General features: G+C 43.1%; 1 protein-coding gene and 1 pseudogene across 2 annotated transcripts in view; one reads left to right on the top strand and one right to left on the bottom strand.

The window, feature by feature from the left end:
* Positions 1-24,568, top strand: part of DSTYK (dual serine/threonine and tyrosine protein kinase) — a 60,619-nt gene extending 36,051 nt beyond the window's left edge. Inside the window, exons 3-14 of one of the 2 annotated variants that reach the window (XR_004973201.1) lie at positions 2,156-2,825; positions 6,345-6,577; positions 6,969-7,052; positions 8,150-8,326; positions 9,140-9,269; positions 9,620-9,776; positions 10,208-10,340; positions 12,105-12,218; positions 17,082-17,196; positions 19,458-19,592; positions 19,940-20,411; positions 23,040-24,568. Coding sequence is in view for 1 of the 2 variants with exons in the window: in XM_036342452.1 (XP_036198345.1) it covers positions 2,156-2,825; positions 6,345-6,577; positions 6,969-7,052; positions 8,150-8,326; positions 9,140-9,269; positions 9,620-9,776; positions 10,208-10,340; positions 12,105-12,218; positions 17,082-17,196; positions 19,458-19,592; positions 19,940-20,127 (2,136 nt within the window). In the remaining variant the exon portion in view is untranslated. Of the gene's footprint in view, positions 1-2,155; positions 2,826-6,344; positions 6,578-6,968; positions 7,053-8,149; positions 8,327-9,139; positions 9,270-9,619; positions 9,777-10,207; positions 10,341-12,104; positions 12,219-17,081; positions 17,197-19,457; positions 19,593-19,939 lie in introns of both variants that reach the window. The other variant, XM_036342452.1, reaches the window with a different exon arrangement.
* Positions 14,710-15,480, bottom strand: LOC118672792 (annotated as a pseudogene).
* Positions 24,569-27,396: the final 2,828 nt, after the last annotated feature.

The raw sequence follows: 27,396 nt of genomic DNA, 5'->3' as shown, positions 1-27,396 counted from the left end.
CAATCAGAAAACATTCCGTGCAATTCGAGGCACAGATGAATCAGCAGATTTTTTCTTGGCCTAGGCTTGGATGGCAAACAGATGGATTTATGATGTGTTTGCTCAAATACAAATGGTGAGATGCTAAAAGCACTTTTCGCTTTAGGGGGCTCAAAGTGGCCAGCCAAGTGACACTTATGTGACCCACCTTAGGGTAAAATTTACTAGCACTTTGTTGGGGAAGTGAGACCTTTGTGCTTTGCTGGGAATGGGAGACTTCTCTTTCTCTCCCTCCCTCTCTCCCTCCCTCTCTCTCTCTCTCTCTCTCTCTCTCTCTCTCTCTCTCTCTCTCTCTCTCTCTCTCTCTCACTCACACACACACACACACACACAGCATGAGAAACAATAAGCTGGCATTTCTTAGTCCTTTCTTACTTATCTAAAGAAGGAGACCAAAAAGGAAGAGGGCCTAGGTTTTGATTTTTAAAAATATTTAATCAGAAATACATGTTGCTGAAATAAGGTAAGGAATGAAAACAGAACATTAATCTGAAAGAAAATAAACAAATTGTGTATCTTTTAGATTTCAAATAAAGTACAATTTCAGCATCTGACAATTGTTAAGGAGACAGACTTGGGCAGATTTGTTGTTGAGTTCTTTTATAACTGTAAAATGTGCTAGAATTCAGTGGAGGATTGATTTTTGAGCTTGTGGACCCCCCTGAAGACATCAGGAGTTGTTGTGCCTAAATGGTGATACAGGCGTGAGTCTCCTGGTCAACCCTTAGGTCTGGAATGCCAGGCACAGTAGACAATTTCAGAGCTATAGAGGAGCAGCAATGCAGTGGATGGAAATATATGCTCCAAAGTGCCTCAAGATCCTCAGGAAAGAGGTAAAACACAAAGCAGAAACTGTTGGCTAGGAAAAGAACCTGTAGAAGGTTTGTTCCTAAACCAAACTCACTTTAGGAACGTGGGTATATCAGTTATGCTTGGGTTGAGTCACAGGTAAAAGACAATCAGAAAAGCAGGAGCTAGTTTACATAAGACACAGGTTAAGTTTTTTTTTTTTTTACATAAAAGAAGTCTGGAGCTAGGCAGTTCAGGGCTTGTGTGGCAGCTCTGTGGTCATCAGGTTTCCAGGCGGCCTATTTCTTTTCGTTTCGTCATCCTTAACTCTGGCTTGCACAGAGGTTTGCCTTACAGCTGCCTATGACCATCGCTGTGCTGCCAGGCAAGAAGGGCAAGGCCAAAGGGCATACTTCTTGGTAGGATCATAGAATCATATCCCCTCTGAAGAGCTTTCCTGGAAGCCCCGCATACTTAATTGGCCACCCCTGTCTGTAGAGGACATTGCCTTTCCAAATCATGAGAAAAAAGGTATTCTCAAGACTCAGGTGGCTAAGATTTTGGGATACCTGTAGACTCTCAGAATAGAACAGTAATAATGTTGGGCAAACCTGGCTTTTAGGTTGCTATTGCTTGATTGGTTCAACAATATTGAGGGCTTACTGTGTGCTAGACACTGGAGTTATAATCATGAACAAGATGGACATGGTCGCTGCCCTTAAAGAGTTTATTGGCTAATGGGAAAAATGTGTTTTAAATAAATAAATTCTAAATGTGTCGAACATTAAGAAAAGGAGAGGTAAAGAGTGCTTGGGATTATGTAATAGGAAAGAATGTAAGGGTACGACAGGACATACACATCAAGATTTAAAGGATGCTTGGGAGTTAGCCAGGTTAGAGATGTGGGGGTGGGGGTGTGAGAGGAGTGCAAGAGGGGCAGGCATGTTCCATCCAGGCAGACTCACTCTCAGTCTGATAATTTCCATAGTAGTTCTTTCTTCCATTATTTGCCTCATTTCTTCATCAGAGAGAATGAGTGAGAGTTTCCAAGCAACAGAGGAAGGCAGGGACTAAGTAGTATTCTCTTCATCTGAAATGGCTGAAGGTCTGCCATCCTTTCTACTTACTTGTTTTTTCACTCTCTCTAGACGAGTGCCTGCCTGCATGGGCTACACCAGGGAGGGGGGTAGGAGGCAGACAGATGATTAGGGCATGCCAAAGCCCGATTGCCTCATTATAGAGCTGGACTTTGCTCTCAGTGTGGGACTTTGGGGAGGCAAGGATTGGTTGACTCTGAAGTGCTGATATGACCCCGTTACCCTTCCAGGAAGTGGACATTGTGGTAGCACCGTGCCAAGGCCTCCGGCCCACAGTGGATGTTCTGGGTGACTTGGTGAATGATTTTTTGCCTGTGATAACCTATGCATTCCACAAAGATGAACTCTCCGAGAGGGATGAGCAAGAGCTTCAGGAAATCCGAAAGTATTTCTCTTTTCCCATATTCTTTTTCAAAGTACCGAAGCTGGGCTCAGAGATAATCGACTCCCCGACTAAAAGAATGGAGAATGAACGATCACCACTTCATCGCCAGCTCATTGACCTGGGCTATCTGAGCATCAGTCACTGTAACTGGGGGGCCGCTGGCCAGGACACTAAAGCTCAGAGCATGTTGGTGGAACAAAGTGAGAAGCTGAGGCACTTAAGCACATTTTCTCACCAGATGCTACAGGCTCGCCTGGTCGACGCAGCCAAGGCCCTGAACCTGGTGCACTGCTGCTGCCTTGACATCTTTATTAACCAGGCCTTTGACATGCAGCGGGACCTGCAGATTACTCCCAAACGTCTGGAATATACGCGAAAAATGGAAAATGAGTTGTATGAATCATTGATGAGTATTGCCAACCGAAAGCAGGAGGAAATGAAGGACATGATTGTTGAGACGCTTAACACCATGAAGGAGGAACTTCTGGATGAAGCTGCCAACATGGAGTTTAAAGGTAGGTCCCTGAGAGCTCGCTTGGTGGGGTGCCGGAACTACAGGAGCCTCTGCACTTTCCAGCTGGAAATGGAGAAACTCAGGCTTGTCTCATGTACACCGCTGCCATCAGCAGGAGCCACTGTAAACATTCAGCCTAGGTGGCCCCTTGTTCTCAGAGACCTTCCTAGAAGATGCCCCTGTCATTCCTTCTCAGGACTCTCAGGCCACCTGCCGGTGAATCCATCCTAATAGTGCTCTGTAATCTCCAGTCTATGTCTGGGTCCCTTGACCTTAATGGAGCTGGAGAAGAGTTGCTTGACGAATGATACTAAGTCATGCTTTCAGCTTGGCTCCTTTGGCAGAGCCCCATACTTTATTGGTCCTTTTGCGTGTGAGCCATGGTGTCCATTTTCTTTTCAGGTTGCTCTTAAAACCCAACTTAGAAGGATTTCACAAAGTAGTGTTTTTAGCTTCTCTGGTGGTCCCTTTCTTACAAATGGCTATGAATAAAGTTGGGCCAAAGTGGTTAGTCAGATCTTTTGGTTTTAGATGCTGTTGACTTTGTATACTGACAGCTGCATAAACATTAGCTCTACTACCCATTACCATGACATGGTTTGCAAGTTACACCTGGGAGGCTTTTTGAAAATAGAGATGCTCGAGACTACTAATTCATCAGAATTTCTGACATGGGACCTAGCATCTGGTGTGTGTGTGTGTGTGTGTGTGTGTGTGTGTGTGTGTTTCAAAAACAGCCTCCCTAGGTGAATTCTATTTATTGCCATTTCCTTGATGAGGGAACTGAAGCTCAGGTTAATTTGCTCAAGGTCACACAACTCCTAAGTAGTAGAGGCAGAATTTAAATCGATATAGTCTGATTCCTGAGCCAATACTCTGTTTCATATGCTTTACTTCTTAGGTGCTGGATGCCACTGTCTTCCTGGTAACCAGCTTCAAAACCTCGGCATAGTCTTTAACTGTTTTCTTTCTCTCATCCACACATCCAGTTGGTTGCCAATTCCTGATGTGTCTTCTTCCATGTTGTACATCTCCCTTTGCTTTCCTATTCCTCCTCTTTAGTCTAATGAAACTGTTGTTACCTGATTGATCTCAGTGACATCTTTCTCTGCTTCGCCAGTTCATCATTATTGGCTCCCTGTTCCTACAGATTACGTTTAGACTCCTTTGCCTAGTATTAAAGGTTTTCCCAAGCCTGGCCCTTACCAACTTTCCCAGTCTAATTTCCCACTATGCACCTTCTGTAATTTCTGCTTGGGTTGCTCTCAACTGCTTGCTGTCCTCTATATGTTCCTTTTCCTTTTCCTTTGCTCATGCCCTGTTCTAAACCGGAAATGTCTTATATTGTCTGTGAATGCTACTTACCCTTCAAGCCTCTTCCAAGTAACATTTTTCATGAAGTTTCTTTACTTTTCTTAGCTATTTTATTATAGTTATTAATAATTATGTTGTTCTATTTTCTAAAATCCTAAAGGTGAAGTAGAATAGGATCTGGATCTTATATCCCCTGCAGCAAATAGCACAGTCTGTTATAGTACATCTTTGGAGAATGAATGAGTATTGAATGATGGTATATGGCTGCTAAACTTACAGATACAGAGGATGCCTCATTTCTTACCTGTATTTCTAAAGATGAACAAAAATACCTCTTTGTTGACTTCCTACAGTGGGGAGGAATTGCTGAGAAATGCTCACTTGCAGTGGAAATCCTAGGAAGTCTCCTGAATAATTAGAGAGACTGGAGTGGCAGTGCTGGTACCATAGAGCACATAGGGCAGCTAGGTTGGGCATTGAAATATTTGATTGCCTATTATGTGCCAGGCATATCATGTTTGGTGTCTAGGATACAATGGTTAGTTCAACAGACGTAGGAGTAACTGGAAACAAATAGATCATGTCTGGCTTTGTTAACTGCATTGTGTTTTTGTGGATCTTCTTACCTGGTTGGCCATGTGCCTACTTCTTACGTTGTTCTAAGTCTTTTCTGGGTATTCTTGAGACAACAATAAATAGATTTAGGAGATATCTACCACATGTTCTATGAAGCCAGATTCTTATTACTGTTTTGTTGTTGTTGTTTTTAATAAAGATAATGCATATACACTTAGTATCAAGACATACATACTTTGTAAAATATTTGTTGCTTGAAAAGATAATACCTGTATACATGGTACTTAACTCAAAGGTGTCAAAGATACTGTCCCCCAGTTTTCTTCCATATCTTCTGCCCCTTGTTTTTACATTTACTTCATGTCTTAGAGATCTTTCCATAAATGTGCATACAAGTTTGTCTTCTTCTAATGCATCTATACCTAAATTCATTTGACTACTCCCCTACTGATGGACATTTAGTCTATTTCTTTTTCTTTTCTTTTCTTTTTTACTATTACAAACTGCTCTGCATTGATCATTGTTGTCCATATATATCTTTGGGACTTGTAAGGGTGTATTTCTAGAAAAATAATTTCTAGAAGCACAGTAGTTAGGTCAAAGGGTATATAGGGGTTTTTTTTTTTGTTCTTGTTGTTAGTTGGTGAGCTTAGAATTTTGGTAGATGTTGCCAGATTTCCTCCAAAGAGGTGACATTAAATTTTCACCAGTAGACACAAGAATGCCTTTTTAGGAGTGGAGTTTTTGTAGGTAATTTATCTCCTCTTAACTTCTTCTGTCCTCTGGCTTGCAAAACAGCCATTAGTGGGGATAACCAATGCTCCAATTTTTATATTTATATAATTTTTTAAAAATATTTTTATTGATTTTTTACAGAGAGGAAGGGAGAGAGATAGAGAGTCAGAAACATCGATGAGAGAGAAACATCGATCAGCTGCCTCCTGCACATCTCCCACTGGGGATATGCCCACAAGCCAGGCACATGCCCTTGACCGGAATCGAACCTGGGACCCTTCAGTCCGCAGGCCAACGCTCCATCCACTGAGCCAAACCGGTTTCGGCTATATAATTTTTTTATATTTACCTAGTAATTGATTAGAATTGAATGCCTAACTCTGGGATTTTTCTCAATATGCTAGGTGGTGGGAAATATGACTTTGGAATTCATGAGCTTTGGGTTCAAATGCTGGCTGTAGTACTTCCTGACTGGACATTTCCAATGCCCAGTTTGTCCTTTCTGTGAGGCTGTTTTCTGATCTATAAAATATAACCAATAATACCCACCTGACAAAGTTATTGTGAGGATTAAATTAGACTACATATGTAAAATACTTACTATAGTGCTCTCAAAGAGTCTGCACTCAATAAATGTTCTTCCCATCTTATAAATGTGACCAAAAAGCTAACAAAATCAGTAGGCTTATTCTATATACAATTGTTCCTTCTTAGGATTCTTAGCTCCTTTAAGTACTTGAGGATTACATGGCCCCTGATCATCCTGAGGGTCAGAATTCATCAGTTGACCATTTGTTTTATAGCCACTGTCATGGTAGCTCCTTGGCTTGGGAGATGCCTTTATTCAGTGTGCCCGCCCTTCCCTGCCACCGAGCTCATTTCTCTGCCTCTGCAGATGTCATTGTTCCTGAGAATGGGGAACCAGTGGGCACCAGAGAGATCAAATGCTGCATCCGACAGATCCAGGAACTCATCATCTCCCGGCTGAATCAGGCGGTGGCTAATAAGCTGATCAGCTCGGTGGATTACCTACGTGAGAGCTTCGTTGGAACCCTGGAACGGTGTCTGCAGAGCCTAGAGAAGTCTCAGGATATCTCAGTTCACATCACCAGTAATAATCTCAAACAGGTACTCAAAGAGTGTTTAAGACACCATGTTACAGATAACACATGAAACAGAATCCACACACAAGCCCAACTTCAAGGTAGCCAGCAATTTCCCTTTCAACATTTTGCTGATCCAGTTAGAATTTTGTTTTGTTTTCTTGTCATGACCACTGCCTGTGGGGGGTGCTCGTGAACTGTACAATTGCAGTTAAGGCAATGAGCGGGAAGGTGAAGGAAAGGGGCCCAAATAGTCCCAACATAGATGATCAACTTGCATTGACTCTGCGCTTATATTGAGGGATAAGTTTGAGAACCTTGAGACCAGGCTATATTCTTGAAGTAAGTATCATTTATTGCCTTTTGTAAAAAACCACTTAGGGCATACTGATTTTCTTCTGTGTGTTCTCTTCCAGATCTTAAATGCTGCCTATCATGTGGAAGTCACGTTTCACTCAGGTTCCTCGGTGACAAGGATGCTGTGGGAGCAAATCAAACAGGTAGAGGTTGCTTAGAGAAAAAATGGTCAGCCTTTAGTTGACTCGAATGAATCTTAGTCACAATATCTAGGATCTGTTAGTGTGAGGTGGCCATTTTCCCTAGTTTGCCTTCCTGGGAGGATTCTGGTTCTTGCTTATTCTAATGTAATTGTTAACATTGCTACCTTGAACTCCTAAACGTGGTGTGTTTAAGTTCTATTTTATGGAGCCGTAAGACTGCTTCACTAGCTTTTTCATGTTTCTTTGTCCAAACCTAAATGTTTTCTCAGAACCAGGCTTTATTGCCTGAGGCCGTATGTGGTTCCTTTTAAATGGAATTATTTACTAACTTCACTGAGGGATTTATCAGGTACTTCCTGGTACTGGATATAATGTATTGAGAGTTTGTAAGCACGTAGACTAGGCCTCCTGTTCTTTAATGCTTTCCTTTGGGCTGAGCCCTGATTTTGAAGTAGATAGAATTAGAGTGGAGTCCTAGACTTCATAGGGCTTCTGTCTTAAGGATGGATAAACCAGCCATGGCGGGCTAGCTCAGTTGGTTAGAACATCATCCTGACCCTTCAAGGTTGTGGGTTCGTTTAATCTTCCATCAGGGCACATACAAGAATCTACCAAGGAACGCACAAATAAGTGGGACAACAAATCAGTGTTTCTCTCTCTCTCCCTCTCTTTCCCCTCTCCACCTCTCTCTTCCTCTCTCCTTCCCTCCTTCCCTCTCCCCCTTCCTCTCTAAATCAATGGAAGGAAGGAAGGAAGGAAGGGAGGGAGGGAGGGAGGGAGGGAGGGAGGGAGGGAGCGAGCGAGCCCGCCCTGGATGGTGAGGTTCAGTTGGTTGGGCATCGTCCCATATACCTAAAGGTTGCTGGTTTGATTCCCAGTCAGGGCACATGCCCAGGTTGCAGGCTTGATTCCCAGAAGGGGGAGTGTAGGAGGCAGCTGATCTGTGCTTTACTCTTCATTGATGTTTCCCTCTCACCCTCTTCCTTCCTCTAAAAAAATCAATTAAAAATATTTTAAAAGGAATGGAGAGGGTCTGGTGTTTTTTAGTGGTTTCTGTCTCCCATCCCTCCGTGTTCTTACTGTTCTTGTCCTGGCAGATCATCCAGCGCATCACGTGGGTGAGCCCACCTGCCGTCACAATAGAGTGGAAGAGGAAGGTGGCCCAGGAAGCCATTGAGAGCCTCAGTGCCTCCAAGTTGGCCAAAAGCATTTGCAGCCAGTTCCGGACCCGGCTCAATAGTTCTCATGAGGCTTTTGCAGCCTCCTTGAGGCAGGTGGGTATGTAGGGAGGGAGATACAGCTGGGTCAAGCAGAGAAGAACCTCATGCATTGGAGAATATTTTGCTCCTGTTCACATAATTTTTAAGAAGTCATATATATATTTATTCTGTTAAAGGGTGTCTGGCCCACAGGCCATATAAGGCCCATGAAATCATTTGGTCTGGCCCTGCCAAGGCATTAGGAGTGAATTAATTAAATGTTTGACCAAATGTAGAAAACATAGGCTAATTTTCAAGTTGATAATTTTGTATGGCCTGTGATTGATGTTATAAATATCCAAATGGCCCTTGGCAGGAAAAAGGTTTCCCACCCTCTACGTTAAGGAAGTTTTGTTAATAAGTTTTTCATGTGGATATTTTTCTATTTTAACTCTAGGGAGAATGCAGGGAATCAGTTAATTTCTCCCCGTTTCATTGAATAAGGAATAAAAATCAAGGGGCAGGAATTTTGTGTAAGTTTATGTAGAATTTTAGGATTGATGACAGAAAGGGATGACTATCCAAGTTCAATACTAATTTGTAATTATATGACATCTGCTTGTCCCTTTGGTGTATGTGTGTGAGAGAATATGTGTTATATGTGTGTGCTGGGTGAGGGTGGGTAGATGTGATATGCCTCCAGGAGGAAAAATTGCTACTTGTTGAGAGCCCATTATGACTAATCTCTGAGCTAAATATCTTACATACATCTTATTTAATTCTCACAGTTATTCTTATGAGGCAGATATTATTCTTATACAACAGGGGAGGAAGCCAGAGCTAGGGACTTAACTAGGTCATGTTTTTTTTGTGTGTGTGTCCTCCCAGCTGGAAGCTGGCCACTCAGGCCGATTGGAGAAAACTGAGGATCTGTGGCTGAAGGTTCGGAAAGATCATGCCCCCCGCCTGGCGCGCCTTTCTCTGGAGAGCCGTTCTTTACAGGATGTCTTGCTGCATCGTGAGTCCTTTCTTCCACAGTAAATTGGAGGAGGGTGCTCCTGTTCAGCCTTGGAGAATCCGAGTGTCCAAAGCTGCGTCCTTGCGAAGCTGCCTAGCACTCCCTGATGTGTTGTTGCATTCCTGAAGTGTGTGTGGTTCTGCTATTTATGTACTCCAAAGAACAGGACCGAGGTCTATTTCTGTCACACCAGTTCGGTTACTTTCTGCTGGCTTCGAATGACATTAGAATCTCTCCCAAGCATACTTATGACTTCCTGCCTCTAGGCAGGTCCATGGCTAAGAATTTTGGGGAGGTTGCCCAGCAAGTTCCCATCCCTCCTGCCTTATCTCTGTCTCTGTACCTTGTAGATAAACCTAAACTGGGACAGGAACTGGGCCGAGGCCAGTATGGTGTGGTGTACCTCTGTGACAACTGGGGGGGACACTTCCCTTGCGCCCTCAAGTCGGTGGTTCCTCCCGATGAGAAGCACTGGAATGACCTGGCCCTGGAGTTTCACTACATGAGGTGGGTAGGCTCTCGTTCACCTCTGTGGGAAAAAGGTCCAGAGAAGAAGCCAGAAGCCTGGCATAAATTTTGTACCAAGAGCTACAGCATGCCGGGTCCCTCCACACCCAGGTCTAAGAATGTGTGGACCAGTATTTCTATGTCTGGTCTGAAACTGCTCTCTTCAAGGTCTTTACTGTGTTTGGCTGCCCTTTCCCAACATCCTGACTTCTCAGACTCATCCTTTCATTTGACTTTCTTCCTTAGTTCTTAATACCTATCAATTTTTAGATTCCATAATTCTTTGTCCTTGTTTGAGAAGCCGTTCTCCGTGCCCTCTCTCTGTACTGAGGGCCATTACCTATGGGCCTAGACTAAGCCTGTCTTCAGGGTGTTCCTCCCACATGTGGCATGCTGTGCATTATAGCCCAGACCTCTCTCCTTCCTGCCAGGTCTCTGCCGAAGCATGAGCGGTTGGTGGACCTCCATGGTTCTGTCATCGACTACAACTATGGTGGTGGCTCCAGCATTGCCGTGCTGCTCATTATGGAGCGGCTCCACCGGGACCTCTACACTGGGCTGAAGGTGAGGCGAGGCAGGGAGAGTGAGGTCCAGCTGACAGCCAGATCCGCAGGTTCCTGCCTGGCCTTTCATCCTTTCTTGTTTGTTTAGAGCTTCAACCTTTTATAAGACATTGTTGGAATAATCAAGCTTTATTACCCTTATTTCCAAAAAATCTTTAAAAATTTTCAGAATCTGTTTTTTGGCCCAGTTCATATCCAGAATACTGTAACGTAACCACTTTTCCGTCCTATGGTGGGATATCTAGACGACTCAGAAGCACAGACAAACTTCCTGTAACGCTGCTGTTCTCTCCCTTTTTGCTGTCAGTGTATAAACCAGTTTTTGTTGTTTAGTCAACACATATGTGTAGTAGTGACTACTTTGTACAAGGCCCTTTATTAAGCACCATAGAGTCAAAAAGTATAATTACCAGGACTTTTAAGAGAATTATAGTCAGTGAATATTCTGTGAAGATGGGGCACTTGAGTGTAACAAGTACACACTGATGGCTAACATTTGGACAGTTAGGAAGAAGAGGCCATACCAGGGGGAGGAAATAGTGCAATGCCAAGAGCATTGGAAGGCCAGTAAGGACACTCATCAACATTGGAAGAGCTGGTTCATTTTGGAATTGTTGAGGGGTGAGGGGGTAATGTGTCAAGCAATGTTTGGAGCAAGTTATAGAGGACTGAAAATGTTCAGAGTTTCCATAGAATTCAAATTCTGTTAATAGATAGCAAGAAGCTATCAAAAGATTTTATTCGAGTGAAAGACCCTCAGTTGGATGCTGCGTTTCCCTCATCTAAAATAACTACCAAAGCCCTAACCCATTTGGCTCAGTGGATAGAGCGTCGGCCTGGGGACTGAAGGGTCCCAGGTTCCATTCCTGTCAAGGGCATGTACCTTGGTTGCGGGCACATCCCCAGTAGGGGGTGTGCAGGAGGCAGCTGATCGATGTTTCTAGCTCTCTATCCCTTTCCCTTCCTCTCTGTAAAAAAAAATATATATATATATATTTTTTGCCCTGACTGGTTTGGCTCAGTGGATAGAGCGTTGGCCTGCGGACTCAAGGGTCCCAGGTTCGATTCCAGTCAAGGGCATGTACCTTGGTTGCGGGCAAATCCCCAGTAGGGGGGTGTGCAGGAGACAGCTGATCGATGTTTCTCTCTCATCGATGTTTCTCTCTCATCGATGTTTCTAACTCTATCCCTCTCCCCTCCTCTCTGTGAAAAATCAATAAAATATATTTTAAAAAATAAAAAATAAAATAAAATAACCACCAAAAGGACTAGAGGTTTCTTTTGTCTATGGACCAGAGCTTAGAAGAATGGGGGGAAAGCTAACCCCAGAATATCTGGGTAGGCCCCTTCCCATAGATTTCTCCTGTACCAGTTTGTTTGGAAGCTTCCAGAAGTAGGACAGAAGAATCCTTAGAAATACTTGCAGGAACCATGAGAAGTCAGTATGGTGCTTAGGGGTTAGAATGAGCTCATGCCTCTAGTCGTTTGGGTGCACCTCTCCTAGTCACATGTGGGGATTATCCAGCTAAAATACAACCTCCAAGGGATTCTATCTGGCCTGCATAGCTTGCTCTTCTTTGCTTTTTCTTTATTTCCCTCTCCTAACTGATTTCCTCTTCCCCCTTTTTTCCATCCACTTTTCTGTCCTTGTATACCCTAGTGCAGCCAGTCTTTCAGACCCCATATAAGGAACTCTTCGTTGGTGTAAGCAGATTGGATTGACAAGTTGTCTTGCTAGTGACAAATAAGCTTTTGTTTCCCCAAGGCTGGGCTGACCTTGAAGACACGTTTGCAGATAGCACTAGACGTGGTGGAAGGAATCCGCTTCCTGCACAGCCAGGGACTCGTCCACCGTGATATCAAACTGAAGAATGTGCTGGTAAGGAAGAGCTGCTTCTCCAGCAGAACGTGCTGCCGCTGGGTTAAGTGGTCTTTCTAGGAGAAGACTGGAGGGAAAGTAGTAGAGTTAATAGCAGAGTAGTTGGGTGGTTATTTTGAACTTAAAGTTGAGGGGGGACTTGCATCAGAGACCCAGTTCATATTGCTTTAGGTTTTTTCTCCCAACACTTGAAAACATTTAAACTTATAGAAAAATTAAAAGAACAGTACAATGAAAGCCTATATACTGTTCACCCAGATTCATATTCTTTATTTTTCCTAGTGGTCTCTATACACACACACACACACACACTTATGAAAATAAATTGCAGATAACCTGTCATTCCTAAATATAGACATACCTTGTTTTATTGTGCTTTGCTCAACACACTTCACAGATACTGTGTTTCTTATAAATCGAAGGTTTGTGACAACTTTGCCTTAAACAGGTGTACTGGTGCCTTTTTTCCAATAGCATTTGCTCACTTCATGTCGCTGTGTCACATTTTGGTAATTTTTGTTGTTATATTTGTTATGGTGATCTGTGATTAATGACCTTGGATGTTACTATTGAAATCGTCTTAGGGCACCACAAGCCATACCCATATATGGTGACAATTATTAAATGTGTGTGTTTTGACTGCTCTACTGATTCCCTGACACACAACAATGTTGAAATTAGGCCAATTAATAACCTCACAATGACCTCCAAGTGTTCAGGTGAAAGGAAACATCACCCATCTCTCACTTTAAATTAAAAGCTAGAAATAATTAAGCTCAGTGAGGAAGACACGTCGGAAGTCAAGAGGCCAAAAGCTGGGCCTCTTGTACTGGTTAGTCAAGTTGTGAATGCAAAGGAAAAGTTCTCAAAGGAAAGGAAAAGTGCGGCCCAGTGAACACACATATGCTAAGAAAGCAAAACAGCCTATTGCTGATGAGGAGAATGGCCTAGAGGTCTGGATGGAAGATTAAACCAGCCACATTTCCTTAAGTCAAAGCCTAATCCAGAGCAAGGCCCTAGTTCTTTCCAGTTCTTTTCAAGGCTGAGAGAGGTGAGGAAGCTGCAGACAAAAAGTTTGAAGCTAGCACAGGTAGGTTCACAGGGTTTAAGGAAAAACTATGAAGCAGCACGTGCTGATGTAGCCGCTGCAGCACGTTGTCCAGAAGATCTAGCTAAGATAATTAATGAAGGTGGCTACACTGGACAACAGCTTTTCAGTGTACATGAAACAGCCTTCTATTGGAAGATGAGGCCTTCTATGAGGTTCTCAGCTAGAGAAGACCATGGCTGGCTTCAGAGGTTCAAAGGACAGGCTGACTCTCTTGTTAGGGGCTAATGCAGCTGGTGACTTCAAGTTGAAGCCACTGATCATTTACCATTCTGGAAATCCTAGAGCCCTTAAGAATCACACTAAATCTATTCTGCCTGTGCTCTATAAGTGGAACCACAAAGCCTGGATGACAGCACATCTGTTTACAACATGTTGGCTGAATATTTTAAGCCCACTGTTGAGACCTACTGCTCAGAAAAAAAGATTCCTTTTAAAATATTACTGCTCAGTGACATGTTCCTGGTTATCCAAGAGCTCTGATGGAGATATATAAGGAGATTAATGTTGTTTTCATACCTGCTAACAAAACATCCATTCTGTAACCGATGGAACAAGGAATAATTTTGACTTTCAAGTCTTATTATTTAAGGGATACATTTTGTGAGACTACAGCTGCCATAGATAGTGATTCCTCTGGTGGATCTGGGCAAAGTAAATTGAAAACCTTCTAGAAAGGATTCACTATTATAGATGCCATTGAGAACATTTGTGATTCATGGGAAGAGGTCAGAATATCAACATTAACAGGGCGTTTGAAAGAATCTGATTCCAGCTCTCGTGGATGTCTTCAAAGGGGGTCAAAGTTTCAGTGGAGGCATTAGAAATGGAGCCCAAAGATGTGACAGAATTGCTACAATCTCATAAGACGTTAATGAATGAGGAATTTCTTCCCATGGATGAGCAAAGAAAGTGGATTGTTGAAATGACAACAAAGGATTTAGAATGTTACATAAACGTAGTTGTTAAAACAGCAGCAGGGTTTGAGAGAACTGACTTGAATTTTGAAAATAGTTCCACGGTGGGTAAATGCTATCAAACAGCATCATATGCTACAGAGAAATTGTTAGTGAAAAGAAGAATCAATTGATGCAGCAAACGTCATTGTTGTTCTAAGAAATTGTTGCCGGCACTACCCTGCTCAATCAGCAGCTATCAACATTGAGGCAAGACCCTGCACCAGCAAAAAGATTACAACTCACTGAAGTCTCAGACGATGGTTAGCATTTTTTGCTGTTGTTCATATCTCTTCAGTGAGATCATAGGCTCCTGTGCATGTCATTGGAGGTAGAGCTAGCACAGTCCTTCCAGCACAGCCCCTCTCCTCAGGACTCCAGCCCTTTCAGACAGATTCTGGGAGGGCAGGGAGAGCCCGAGGAGAACTCAGGGAGTTGGGACCAGCCCCACAGAAGAAACTTGGGGTATGGGATCTAGGGGCAATGTACAAGGGGCGTGGTCCCCAGATCTAGCCCTAGCCTCCTTGACTGACTCACCCGTGCGGGAGTCGGAATAAGGGCAGAGCTCCATACCCAAGTCACCAGGCAGCTCGTAATAGCGTCAGGATATGGGGACAGGGCTCAACCCATGCCCCAGGCTCCCTCTGCTGATGAGGGGGGCACTCGGGGGAGGAAGAAATACCTTTCGTGTTTGCTCCTTTGCAGTGGGCAGGACAGCTAGTAGTAGAGGAGCCGCAGTCATTCCCTGGGAACAGTCAAGGGGCACCTGGATGGCAGTGTAAGGAGGTGGTGTGACTGGGAGGTGAACCACATCCTCATAGGCTGGGGGGCTTGAAGGCACTGAGGAGGCGAAGGTCAAGCAGTGAGCTGGTAGGAACAGGGCCCGCTCCATGTCATGCTCTGTGGCATGCTCCGTGGTGGGCCAACAAGTTAATCTCATGCTGCCGCTGCTGTGGCTGCAGCCAGAGTCTAGCTCGTGGATGATGGAATGTGCAACAGTAGTTAAAGGGGATGAGGACAGTCCAGAGCGGCCAGAACCACCAGAGCTTGTAGTAGTAGGTGCAGCAGCCAGGCTGCCTGTAGCAGCGACCACTCTCACAGAAGTAGGGCTGGTTGTTCACTCCTATGCAAAGCTCTCAAAGCTGTCATGTGACATCCGAAGTGCCCCTCAGGCCTCCTCGATCCTGGCCCGAACCATGCCTCCACCTACAGTTCCCTAAAGACTGCAGCCTCCTCTACCACCAGCCACCCTGCCCCTGCCACCTCTGCCGCTACTGCCATGGTCCCTGCCCAGCCCATCTGCACTACTGCCACCATCAGTCTGAGGCCAAAGCTCCCATCCTGATGGTTAGCATTTTTTACCAATAAAGTATTTTTTAATTAATATATGTACCTTGTTTTTTAAAAGATATATTGCTATTGCACACTTAACAGACTTACAGTATAATATAAAAATAACTTTGATGTGCACTGGGAAACCAAAAACTTCATGTGACTTGCTTTATTGCAATATTATATTGGCTTTATAGAAGTGTTCTGGAACCGTACCTGCAATCTCTCTGAGGTATGCCGGTACTTCAGCTTGTATCTCCTAAAAAAAGGGGGGGGGGTATCTTCTATGTAATTAAAATGTCATATCATGCCCACTGGCATGGCTCAGTGGTTGAGCATTGACCTATGAACCAGGAGGTCACTGTTCGAATCCCAGTCAGGGCACATGATTGGTTGCAGGCTTGATCCCCAGTGTGGGTTGTGCAGGAGGCAGATTCAATGATTCTCTCTCATCATTGGTGTTCTATCTTTCCCTCTCTCTTCTTCTCAGAAATCAATAAAAATATATTTTTTAAAATGCCATTATCACACCCAAGAAATTTAACATCGATACAATACTATTAGTTAATATACTGTCTGTATTAACATTTTCCAGTTGTCCCAAGTATGTCCCATTATCTCACATACAGTCTATTTATTTGATCCAAGATCCAAGCCAAGGATCATACAGTGCATTTTGTTGTCATATTTCTTTAGCCTCCTTTAATCTAGAATAGTTCTTCCGCCATTTTCGCTTTGTGACAGTGATATTTTTAAGGATTCCAAGTCTTGTTATTGCTTAGGGTTTGATCAGAAATACTGGACCGAGATGGGTAAATGCTCCTTAAAATGTCATGAGACTCTTATCTAAATTACAAAGAATCTTTTGACGTACTCCTCTCAAGAACAGATTGGATTATTCTTGGGTTGTCTCTGGCATCACTTAAATGATGTGTAAAGACAGCAATTTGGGGGAAAGGAAAGATCTTCCTAAAATTATAGGCTGAAATCTAAGAGGCTTCTCAATTTCCAAATCAGACACAGGTTTATTCTCTTGGACCTTTAGGAAAGGAAACTACAGAGAATTCCAGAAACTTCCTTCAGATGGCCAGAGGACCTCAGTGTTCTTACTTAGAAGCTTTGTTCCCTGGTGCCTGGAGGTCAGAGGATAAAAATCAGGAACTGAAATACTTTCCACAGTGTTCTTCACTTATTCATTCTTCCTGATTCTTTCAAGCTCCTGAAAGTGCCGGGCACTATGCTAAGTGCTGGGAACCCCAAGATGAAAAAGGCAGTCCCCCCATCAGGTTGATTACAGTCTGGGGAGAAGATACTATTGGGAATGAATCTGGAGACAGGGAGGCAGAGGCAGGATTGGTTAAGTGCTGCTATGAGGTAGACACCTACTTGCGAGTTTGGGGATGCAGCTGAGCTGAATGCTCTGTGCAGGATCAGACACAGGGTGACTCTTACCTGCTTTGTTGGCAGTTGGACAAGCAGAACCGAGCCAAGATCACTGACTTAGGATTCTGCAAGCCAGAGGCCATGATGTCAGGCAGCATTGTGGGGACGCCAATCCATATGGCCCCTGAACTTTTCACAGGTAAGCTGGAGGGCAGGGAGTGGGTTTGGATGGGGCTCTGTACTCTAACCTGAGTGCTACCCTTTGAGCTACGGGCAGTGTACACAAGTAGTCCTGGCAGATCCAGCACAGGCAAGGGAGAAAAGAGAGCAGGAAAAACTAAGACAAGTAGGGGAAAGTAAAGAGGAAAAGAGGCAAAGTGCAAATAGGAGTCGCCAACTATTCTTTTGGATGTCTCTCTGGGCCATAACTGCCGTAATCAGCCAATTATTTAATCATAAAGAATTTATTGATAACTCCTATACTATGTTAGGAGTTGTTGCTTATTATTAAAGAACTTATAGATAGCAGAGATATACTAACAGGTAAAATAATTTAAGAGGGCAGTATAAGACAACATGTGATAAAGTGCTAAGTTAAATGCTACATGATGTAATGTTGGTATTCAGAAAAGGGATAAATGAAGGTTGAAATGTCTGATAGTTTTGTGGTAGAGGTAATATTTTAGTTAGAGCTTGAGTCTGATCTGGAAAAATTGGTAAGTGGGAAAGGAATTCATATTTATTAAGTATATTCTTTGAGCTAGGCAGCATATATTTTTTCATATATTTTATTCCATTTAATCCTCACTAGAATTCTGCAGTGATATTGATGCATTTTTGTGTCTATATTATGGATAAAGTTAAGTCAAGGCCAGATTGCTGAAGAATCCATCCAGGACACTGAGCTAGAAGTCATGGAGCTAGGAATGGAATCGAGGTCTTTCTGTCTCTAGCGTCTAACCATGTATCATAAAAGAAAGAAAATTCTGGAAGCTGAGGAATGGAAAATATGAGAAAAAATGCGGAATAGAAATAAGCATGACAGGAAATAAATCCATTTGGGGAATACTAGCAAACCAGGTTGGAGGGAAAATGCAATGAGCTTGAAATTCACACAGAGGAGTGAAGAATTAATGTTGAAGAAGTAAGGTGCTATTGCACTCTTGAGCAGGTAAGGAATGAAAAATGTTTATGGAAGATTAGCTTAGCAGGAGTAGGTAGAGGGAACTTGAGTGGCAAGAACCAACATAGGGAAATGGAGGCTGTCTTCATGATTAGGTCATGCTAAAACAAAAAACAGTGACAGATTTGAAATAATTCAGAGGAGGAATGGGCAAGTTTTTTTAAAAGTTGATATGAGTGATGAACAGAAAAGAATGACTAAACAATCACTCCAAGATTTGATCCTGTCTGAGTGGATGAGGAGGGGTTGTATGATTGTTGGGGAAGATGGAAGGTGGCATGGTAGTAGTTAAATTAGCAATCTGTCTGAATTCCTCTCACCGGCCTCATGCACAGGTCCTCCCCCAGCCCGTCACTGAGTGATCTACATAAGGATGAGGACTTAGCTGGAGGGCGATAGTCCTGCCCACATCGAACAAAGGACACAGTCATCCTTTTTCTTTCTCTAGACTACTTCTTTAAAATTAAATTTCTGCAGAACCAAGTAATAGAAGCTCTAAGCTAAACTAGACATCTAAACTATTTAGATGTCTATTAATATAATACCTAAATTCTGAGAGAATCATTGGAATACTGAATCTCAATGAAAATGAAATGCATCTAGTAAAACATGGATTAATTTCACAAAACAATAACGCAAAGAAACCAAATACAACACCGCACATATGATATGGTTCCATATAAATAAAGTTCAAAACTAAAGAAAAAAAATTAAATTTCTGTTTCCCCTGCTATCATGTGTTGTGGTTACTTCATATTTAAATTCTTTTGATTGTTTCTACTGCAGTCCATTCTGTTGCTGTCAGAATAATCTTTCTAAAATACTCTTCTTCATGTCATCTACTGCTCTAAAGCATAAATGACTTCTGCTGTCCACTGACTCCCGACTCTTCTGTCTGCCTATAAAAATCTTTATACTCTGGTTCCAACTTGCCCACCCACCAGTATTTCTAACTTTATTTCCCTAATATGACCTAATATGAAATTAATCTTTTCGACTGTCCCATTAAAATAAAAGGCATGTTTTCTTTCTCCTTTGTCAAGTTCTAGTCTTGGGGCTCTTAATATCTAGCTTTAGCCTTCACTGCCATAGTTCTTTTTATTATACTAGTAAAATGGGCATTATGAATGTGTCCTGCCTAACAGGGTTGTTATGAGAGAAAATGGATGATAAAAGCCTTAGATAAAAGTGTGTAAAGACCTCTGCAGGTGCAAGTTAGTGGTGATGGTATGGCTGTCTCTCCCTGGCTCACTGCTTGTCACCCCTTCTTGCTGTAGGGAAGTATGATAATTCCGTGGATGTCTACGCGTTTGGCATTCTTTTCTGGTATATCTGCTCAGGCTCTGTCAAGCTCCCTGAGGCATTTGAGAGGTGTGCCAGCAAAGACCATCTCTGGAACAATGTGCGGAGAGGTAAGAGCCACAAGCCCTACTTTATCCAAACTCCCCCGTTAAGAGCAGACTGAGACCAGGCACTGCAGCAGCGCCTCCCATCCGGCAACACATTATGGAACTATCTCAAAAAGGCTTTTCTTTAAAATTTCCAACTCTTCAACTTGCTATGCCAGTGTGTTCCAGTTTACCGTCACTGTTACTATTAGGTTCCAACCTAGGTATTTGCAGTTGAAGTCAAAGCTTATTACATTCTTGAGCATCCCGAGCCCCAGCTGGGTCATCAGCCTGAGAGCTGAGCATGCCTGTTTGTTGTATTGGTCGCCCTCTCACTAACTCTGGTCTTGTTTCCATGCTCCTTTCTCTAGGGGCCCGCCCCGAGCGCCTTCCTGTGTTTGATGAGGAGTGCTGGCAGCTGATGGAAGCGTGTTGGGACGGCGACCCCTCTCAGAGACCTCTCTTGGGCATTGTCCAGCCCATGCTGCAGGGCATCATGGACCGGCTATGCAAGTCCAATTCTGAGCAGCCAAACAGAGGGCTAGATGATTCTACTTGAAAGCAAAGACCTTTCTCTTTTACTCTTTATTCTTTCCTTCCCCCACTTTTTGGCCATGGAAAGAATTTGACAGTTTTTTAAGAGAGCTCCCAGGGGGAACTGATGTTTGCTGGGCAGCTTGAGACCTCCCCAGGCAGAGGTGACTCCTGGATAGTGCTGTCCGAATGGCTGAGCATATTCAGCAGTTCACTGATGCTTCAAGCTATTTCTTTAGCAAAAGATTGTCTAGGACATGGGTAAAAGGCTGAAGAAAGCAATGTTCTGGCCTCAGAACTGAAAAGGAGGTAAATGTTACCATTGTCTGTTTCACTGTATGGTTTTAAGACAAGTGGGACACTGCATTGGCAATAGTATTAAAAACTATAATTTTCGTAGTTTTGGCATTAGCTAGGGATAGTTTGGTTCTATCCAGTTGTCAGAACCATTAGAACATGTAAGCTCAGTTCTGGAATTGTGAAAACATAAGCGCAAAAACTTAACGTGTGGATACTGAGACCCAGAGATCTCTGGTTGCAATAGCCAGAGGCCCCAGCGATAATGCTAGAAACAAAGCTCCTGTTCCTTCCAATGCCAGTGTGTTTACACTTATAGGACCACATAGCCCTGACTTCTGGGAGAGTACTTCACAGTTACATCACCAAGAGGCCACAAAGACAAAAGTGTGTGCGTGCTATTGGATTTTGAGTTACCGCTACTCCTAAAACAGAATCTCTTCTACCCTTGGGTCTTCATTTTTTTCTCTCTTTTCATCCTCAAGATGAGGAAGCACCAGTTAACAAGATACTTAGGGGTGAGTGTCTGAGTAAAACTGACTCAGTGTGAAGTATTTAGTGAGCCTGAGAAGTGGACAGTGATCTGGAGGCCATGGGTCTCCATACAAACCCACTAGACGGATACCAGCTTGTTTTTTAAAACTTAAAAACAAACAAACAGAAACTCTTCCTTTTGAGTTTGAATCTAACACACTGATGTTTTTAAATTTGATCGTTGAGCTTTTTAACCAAGGTTTCTTCTGCCACTTGTCCCTTCTTTTTTCCTTATTTTAAATGTTAGCAGAAAAGAAGCAGTTGGAAGAGAAGAACACTTTTTGTAGTTCCGTGTGTGCCCCTTACCCCTGGGTGTTAGTGCCTGGGGAGGGCCCCTCCCTTGCATTCAGAAGGTGGGTGGTGGTCTTTGAGAGAGTTTGCCATGAAGTGTGCATCAGAAGAGAAATTCTTATGCCAGTCAAAGGAAGGGGAACAATTTAAACATTGGTGCATCTCAGATCTCCATTTCAAGCCTCCCTCAACCAAATAGTCCATTCAATTTAGAGAAAGAGGTAGGTGAGGGAATAGACAGTGGAGTGAGTAACTTCTCCATCTGCCTCAGCCCCAAGCACTGTGGTCTGACCCTGTGCCTAGTCCCAAACTGGGAAACAGGTCCCTGAGTAGGTGTGTAAGATAATGGGCAGGTTCGTTGCTGGAATTTTCCAGGGTTGTCACAGAGTGTCCATCTCTCAAACATTAACGGTATACATGGGTCTACAAAAATTTTTTCATATAACTTTAAAAAATATTTTTTTATTGATTTCAGAGGAAAGGAGAGGGAGAGAGAGATAGAAACATCAATAATGAGAGAGAATCATTGAGCAGCTGCCTCCTGCATGCCCCACACTAGGGATCAAGCCCACGGACTGAGCATGTGCCCTGACCAGGAATCGAACTGTGACCTCCTGGTTCATAGGTTGACGCTCAACCACTGAGCAACACCGGCCGGGCTCATATAACTTTTAAAGTTCAGTTTTTAACTCTGCCTCTCCTGGGCTCTGATTATGACATGTATGAGTATAGTAGCCCCTTGAGCACTTGTAGCCCTTTAGAAACCCATATAGAGTCCTTTTGACTTGCAAATGACAGGTTGACTGACCTGGTCTTTGGGTTCTATAGGCTCCAGCCTTGTTTGGTGGAATGTTCAGTGTATCTCTTAGAATTTTTAACACTTATTTACTTCAAATAACTCTATTCTTGTCAGCATTAACTCGTTGCCCTTCTGGGGACTATGATGGGCCTTCCAGGAAGCCATGTTTCAAGTTTAAAAAGTAGAGGCGAGTAGTCTCTACTTGATGGAAAATCTGTATAAGTCTTGTTCTGTATGACATTTCAAGAAAGCTTTATATAGTAGTTCCTTTTTCTAGAAATTTCAAGAAAGTTTTATATAGTTCCCTTTTCTAGTCATTTTAACTCTGACTATACTCAGGAGTCTGTGCTCCCATTATGGAGACCACATTCCTAACATTCTTCGGAAGCCTTAGTTCATACCCCCATTCAGACATGGGAGGTTAGGTTTGCCTCCACCCCGAGTCCCTTTTCAATTTCTCCCTGTGGCTTAGGGAGAAACTGAAAAACTCTCCAACATCAGTTTTCTAACAGATTCCCCATATTTTTTGCCTGAGTGGGGAGGAAAGGGCTAATGGACGTGTAATTGTGTTACAGTTCATTAAGTTTTTTTTAAAAAGGCATTCTGACAAAAGGTGCAGAATATTCCTGAAAGTCTTCAGGCTATCAAAGCCCCATGTAGACACTTGGAGGTGTTATTTAAACACTCAGCAGGCTGAGTGCAGGAGTACATATGTGTAACACGTGTATACTGTGCTTTTGTTTTACAACATTGTTAGCAAATTTCAGACTCCTTTTTCCTTGGCACCCATTATTATTAAAGTAATGGAATGCCGTGAAATGTACTGTATTGTATATTACTTGGGAAGATACTAGGTATTAAAGAAGTTTGGTGGCAATTGGGCTGTTAAGGGCTCAGCAAGACCAAAGTCTGAAGATTTTACCTCCTAGCTTTGGGCTAGTGGTGAGGGTGGGGGGCGGGAGGGTGGCACAGAGAAGGATGAGATGAAATAATTACCCTGTGTTCTATTCTTCTAGTCAGTTTAATTATGGCAGTTTCCCCCAGCCCGAAAAGGATCACCTGGCCATTTTTAATGCCCTTGCAGTCTGATCACTTATGTTGCTTCAGAACTGAGTGGGGGACCTTTCTGCAGAGCAGTTGGAAGAATGGAGTCTGGAGCCAGGAGTGGCTGACCTGTGCCTAAGGAGCCAGCAGCAAAGCAAGGTCAGTCATGGGTGGAGGAATGCTCGCTTGGGTGAGGTTTCCACAGGCATGCCCTAGCCCCTTGATCCTCTGCAGAGAGTAGCTCTGGAACGTGCTGGTTCTTCCCAGACCAAAGAATCACTTGTGACTACATCAGTTGCAGGGGGACAGAGCATAGGCAGCAGCTTCTCCTAATTTTTAACACTAAAAGTCAAGGAAACAGTGAAGAAAGGATATATTACTACCACAGATATAGGGGCTTGGTAGACCTCTCAACTAGTACCAGTCAGCTCTTCAATGCATTTTTTTTTTCACCTTTGCTTGAGCTGTCAAAGGTGTTGGAAACATTTTTTTGTTACCGGAGAAGTGGTTTGGGCTGCAACATGATACATGCACTGAATGACACTTTATTTTTTGGTTTTTATTCAGCACTGACAAGCCACGGGGGATTGGTCAGCACTGACAAACCAGGGGGGATTGGTGGTCACAGTAGCACTTGGGGGAATAGAGACGCCCTCTGGCCTTGCTTTGGCAAGAAGGCATGCTTGGTGTTCTATCTGCCCAATCAGGGACCTTCAAACTCCACAGTGCATCAGAGCGGTCTCAACGGCCCTCCCAGAGTCCATTGCCAATAGAGGAGCTTCTTTGAGATTTCAAAGCTTGATTTTGGGATTTGCTGGCTCAAATAACCCACTTTCTCTTTAAGAGAGGAAAAAAAAGAGAGGGTTTATCCTTCTAAATACGGAGGTGGGGTGGTTAGGGCTAGTGGAGGTTAATAGATAAGGAGGGAATAACCTTGAGAAACTTACATTGCAAACTCCCTTGGGGGTTTCAAGTAGCACTACTGTTCTTACAAGGGTTTTATTTTTAACTTCACCTGCTGTGTTAACATCCAGTCCAGCTGAGAGGATGGCAGAGACTGAACACCTGGCACTGGGTAGGCCTTCTTCCCCAGAGGGTTAAAAAGAAATCGGTCTGGACAGCTTGTTGTCTTTTGTCTTTATGTAATATTTTTGTTTGTTGTAAAGCACTAATGTTTATTACAGTGTTAAATAAAAGTGTAACATACTAAGTGTGTAGATAAAAGTGCAATAACAAGAGAAATTACTTTGGCACAAACTTCAGTCCTTACCCGCTCTCCTTTCTTGTGCTCCCCGTCTCTTTCCACACTGTTACATTTCCACATTGTTACAGCAGGACCCTGTTAATTGTGCGTATTTTTAAGAGACACAATTAAAGGGATAAGCCTTCGCTTCGTGTAATTCTAAAGGGTTGGGTTTGGTTTTATAGAGTATTCTGTATACTTGTTTGGATGTACAAATAGCAGATGTGCTGTATAATAAAGACCGCATTAACGTTTTAAGTTCATGTGTGTTTGGCTTTTGTTTCCCCCGTGTCACCAGGACACTCCCTGTTCTGTCCCTTTTCCACGGGGACCTCTGCAGTCAGATGTCTTTCAGTTTGTCTTAGAGGTGGATACGGTAGAACATGCTGCCCCCCCATAGATCACTCTTGATTCCCAGGTACTTGACATTAGCACGACCAGAAAGTGGGGCAAGGAAATGGGAGGTGGGACAGTGGAGAAGAGAGGGCAAGGCGTGGCGATAGCAATCTAGTTTTCAGAGCCTTTCCTAGGTTCACACACGTTTCTCCAGCTTCTCTCCAGCACAAACTTGCAGCATTCTGAGCTCATGCACAAGCCTAGCTCTTCTTTATCACACTGTGAGGGGCTCTGGGGCTGGAATCTACATACCGGACCATCTGCATTTGGAATGTTTGAATTTTCTATTTAGGCTCACCCCGCCTTCTGATGCGCTTGTTAGGCAGTGCTTGGCAGGCACCAGCATTGGCCACTGCCAGCAGAGGGGCACCAGCAGGGGTCACCAGGAAGTGTCAGCAGGCTGCATGCCACCTTCTGCAGGGTGCACTTGTCTGGGTTACTATCTCATGCTTATATGGCTGCATCACTTTGTGCTGTAACTGCTTGTGATTTGACTGCAACACAAGTTCAGCCAGGAGATGGCAGCACAACTTAAACAGCTTATGTGTTTTGTTTTGTTTTTGTCTTAAAGGAAAAGCTAACGTTGAATCTCAGTGGTTCTCTGCCTTCCCCCACACAAAAGGCATGTAATGCACATGAGCTTCTTACACTTGTGAAACTCTCACTAATCCCAGCCCGCCCTTCACAGCCAAATACACCCCATCTCACATGCTGTGCCCTGTGCTGTATAGAGTTCATGTGAGTTCTCTTAACTTCCTCTCTAACCATTACTACTTTGGAAAAAATAGCCTATAGTATAAGTATACATGTTTAGGTTGTGTATGCTTCTCCAAGAACGCATCGCTCAGCACGCTTGTTACTTGAGTAAGGCAACAGGGTGGCCTCCCTGGTCCTGTGACTGGGTGGGGTTCCAAGGGGAGAGTCCACCACGTTTCTGAACACCGTTCAATTTAACTTAGAAATTTCTACCTTTAGTAGAACCCCAAGGTGTCCGTGAAGTGCAGTTATCATGGGTGGCCACTGAACTGGTTGAGGTCTCTTAGGGATGGCCTGTTCCTTAGTATATTCTAAAGGTGGTATTTCAGATCTGGAAAAATAGACGTTATAAAACTAGCTATTCACCTGGGAAAAAAATAGACTCAAATCATGCACACAAAAAAGCATACTAAAGATCTAAATATTAAAAAGAACTATAAAGGAACTTGATAATGGTATACACGTTGAATATTTATTATATACTAGGCACTATTCTAAATTATATCTTATCTATATATTTACATATATAGATACATAGATATATTCACTTAACCTTCACCAGAACCCCACTTTACTGATGAGAATATTAAGTACCACAGTCATGCAATTGATAAATGCCAGAGCTGGGATTTGAACCTAAGAAGTCCAGTTCCAGAACCTCTCATTCTACAACTAACTACTATGCTTTCTGCTTCCAGGAAAAAATGTGTGTAAGTATGTTCATTTATTGTTTGGAGGAAGAGAGAACTTTTTTGGGTGTGATCAGAAACCCAAAAGCCATAAAGAAAAAAATGATAGAAATTATAAAGAACATATATACATCCAAAGACACCAAAAGCAAAATTAAGACAGATCATTAATTTGGAGAGAATAATTATATAACTGATAAATACATTCATATCCCTAATATATGAAGAAACAAATCAAAAATAAAAACAAATTGCCTAATTAAAAATTTGAAAAATATATTTATCCTACCTAGTAACCAGGGGGAATGCATATGAAAACCAAAAAGATATTTCCATCTATCAGATTCCTGAAGATAAATATTAGAAATCTCTTTATAAGTGTGGGTTACGAGCACTACTTTCCTATATTGTTGGGAGGTGAATATAGCCACAAAAGACCAATTTGTCAGTACTTAATATAAACACTTTAAATGTATTAACGCAGCTAATTAAATTATTTTCAAAGTTAATGTATTTTTAATTGAGTTTATTGGGTGACATTAGTTAATTATATAGGTTTCAAGTGTACAACTATAATACAACATCTGTATATTGTAGTGTATGTTTACAGCTAGTTGGAGGCAAGGACAAGACTAACTCCCATGTCCCCTCATTCCAAGGCCAGTTTTCCTTTCTTAATTACACTCCCCACTGGCCCTCTGAGTTGAAGAGGAGGCTGGCAAATGAGCTTCTTCATCTCTATTCCAGCCATGGGGTCTGGCACAGCCTCATGTGTAGGACTCTCCATCCAATTCAGGCAAAAGGAGGAGTCTGTGGCAGCTGGTGTCATCCTCCAAATTGCCCTGGGTTGCAAGAATAGCTTTGGAGGAGCTTGCTGAACCAGAAGCTGGGGCGAGGGGTGCAGGCCAGGGCAGGTGAAGGGACAGGCTGCCCGAGGATGCTGCCAAGTGCTCACAAGATGTGGGGTTGGGGGGAGGGGGAGTGAAGACCAGCTGGGCCCAAGTTTTCCCTGAGGTGTAACTTTGATAATTTGCTGCATTTCAATGACTACACCCAAGGAGGGGTTGGCTCCAAGAAGCAGAAGCCACTGTGATGGTGGGATTATTAAAGAAAACTGAGTGACAGTTGTTAAAAATGGACCATCGCGATAAATACTGGGACCACTGCAGTGGAATGTTCCAGTGGGGAGTGAGATGCGGCTCAATTCTGAATACAGTTTGGGCAATTCATAGCCAAGGGATGTTA

Source organism: Myotis myotis, unplaced genomic scaffold, assembly GCF_014108235.1.
Source record: "Myotis myotis isolate mMyoMyo1 unplaced genomic scaffold, mMyoMyo1.p scaffold_m19_p_18, whole genome shotgun sequence".
Classification (NCBI taxonomy): Eukaryota; Metazoa; Chordata; class Mammalia; order Chiroptera; family Vespertilionidae; genus Myotis; species Myotis myotis.
This window is presented reverse-complemented; position numbering and strand designations above follow the sequence as displayed.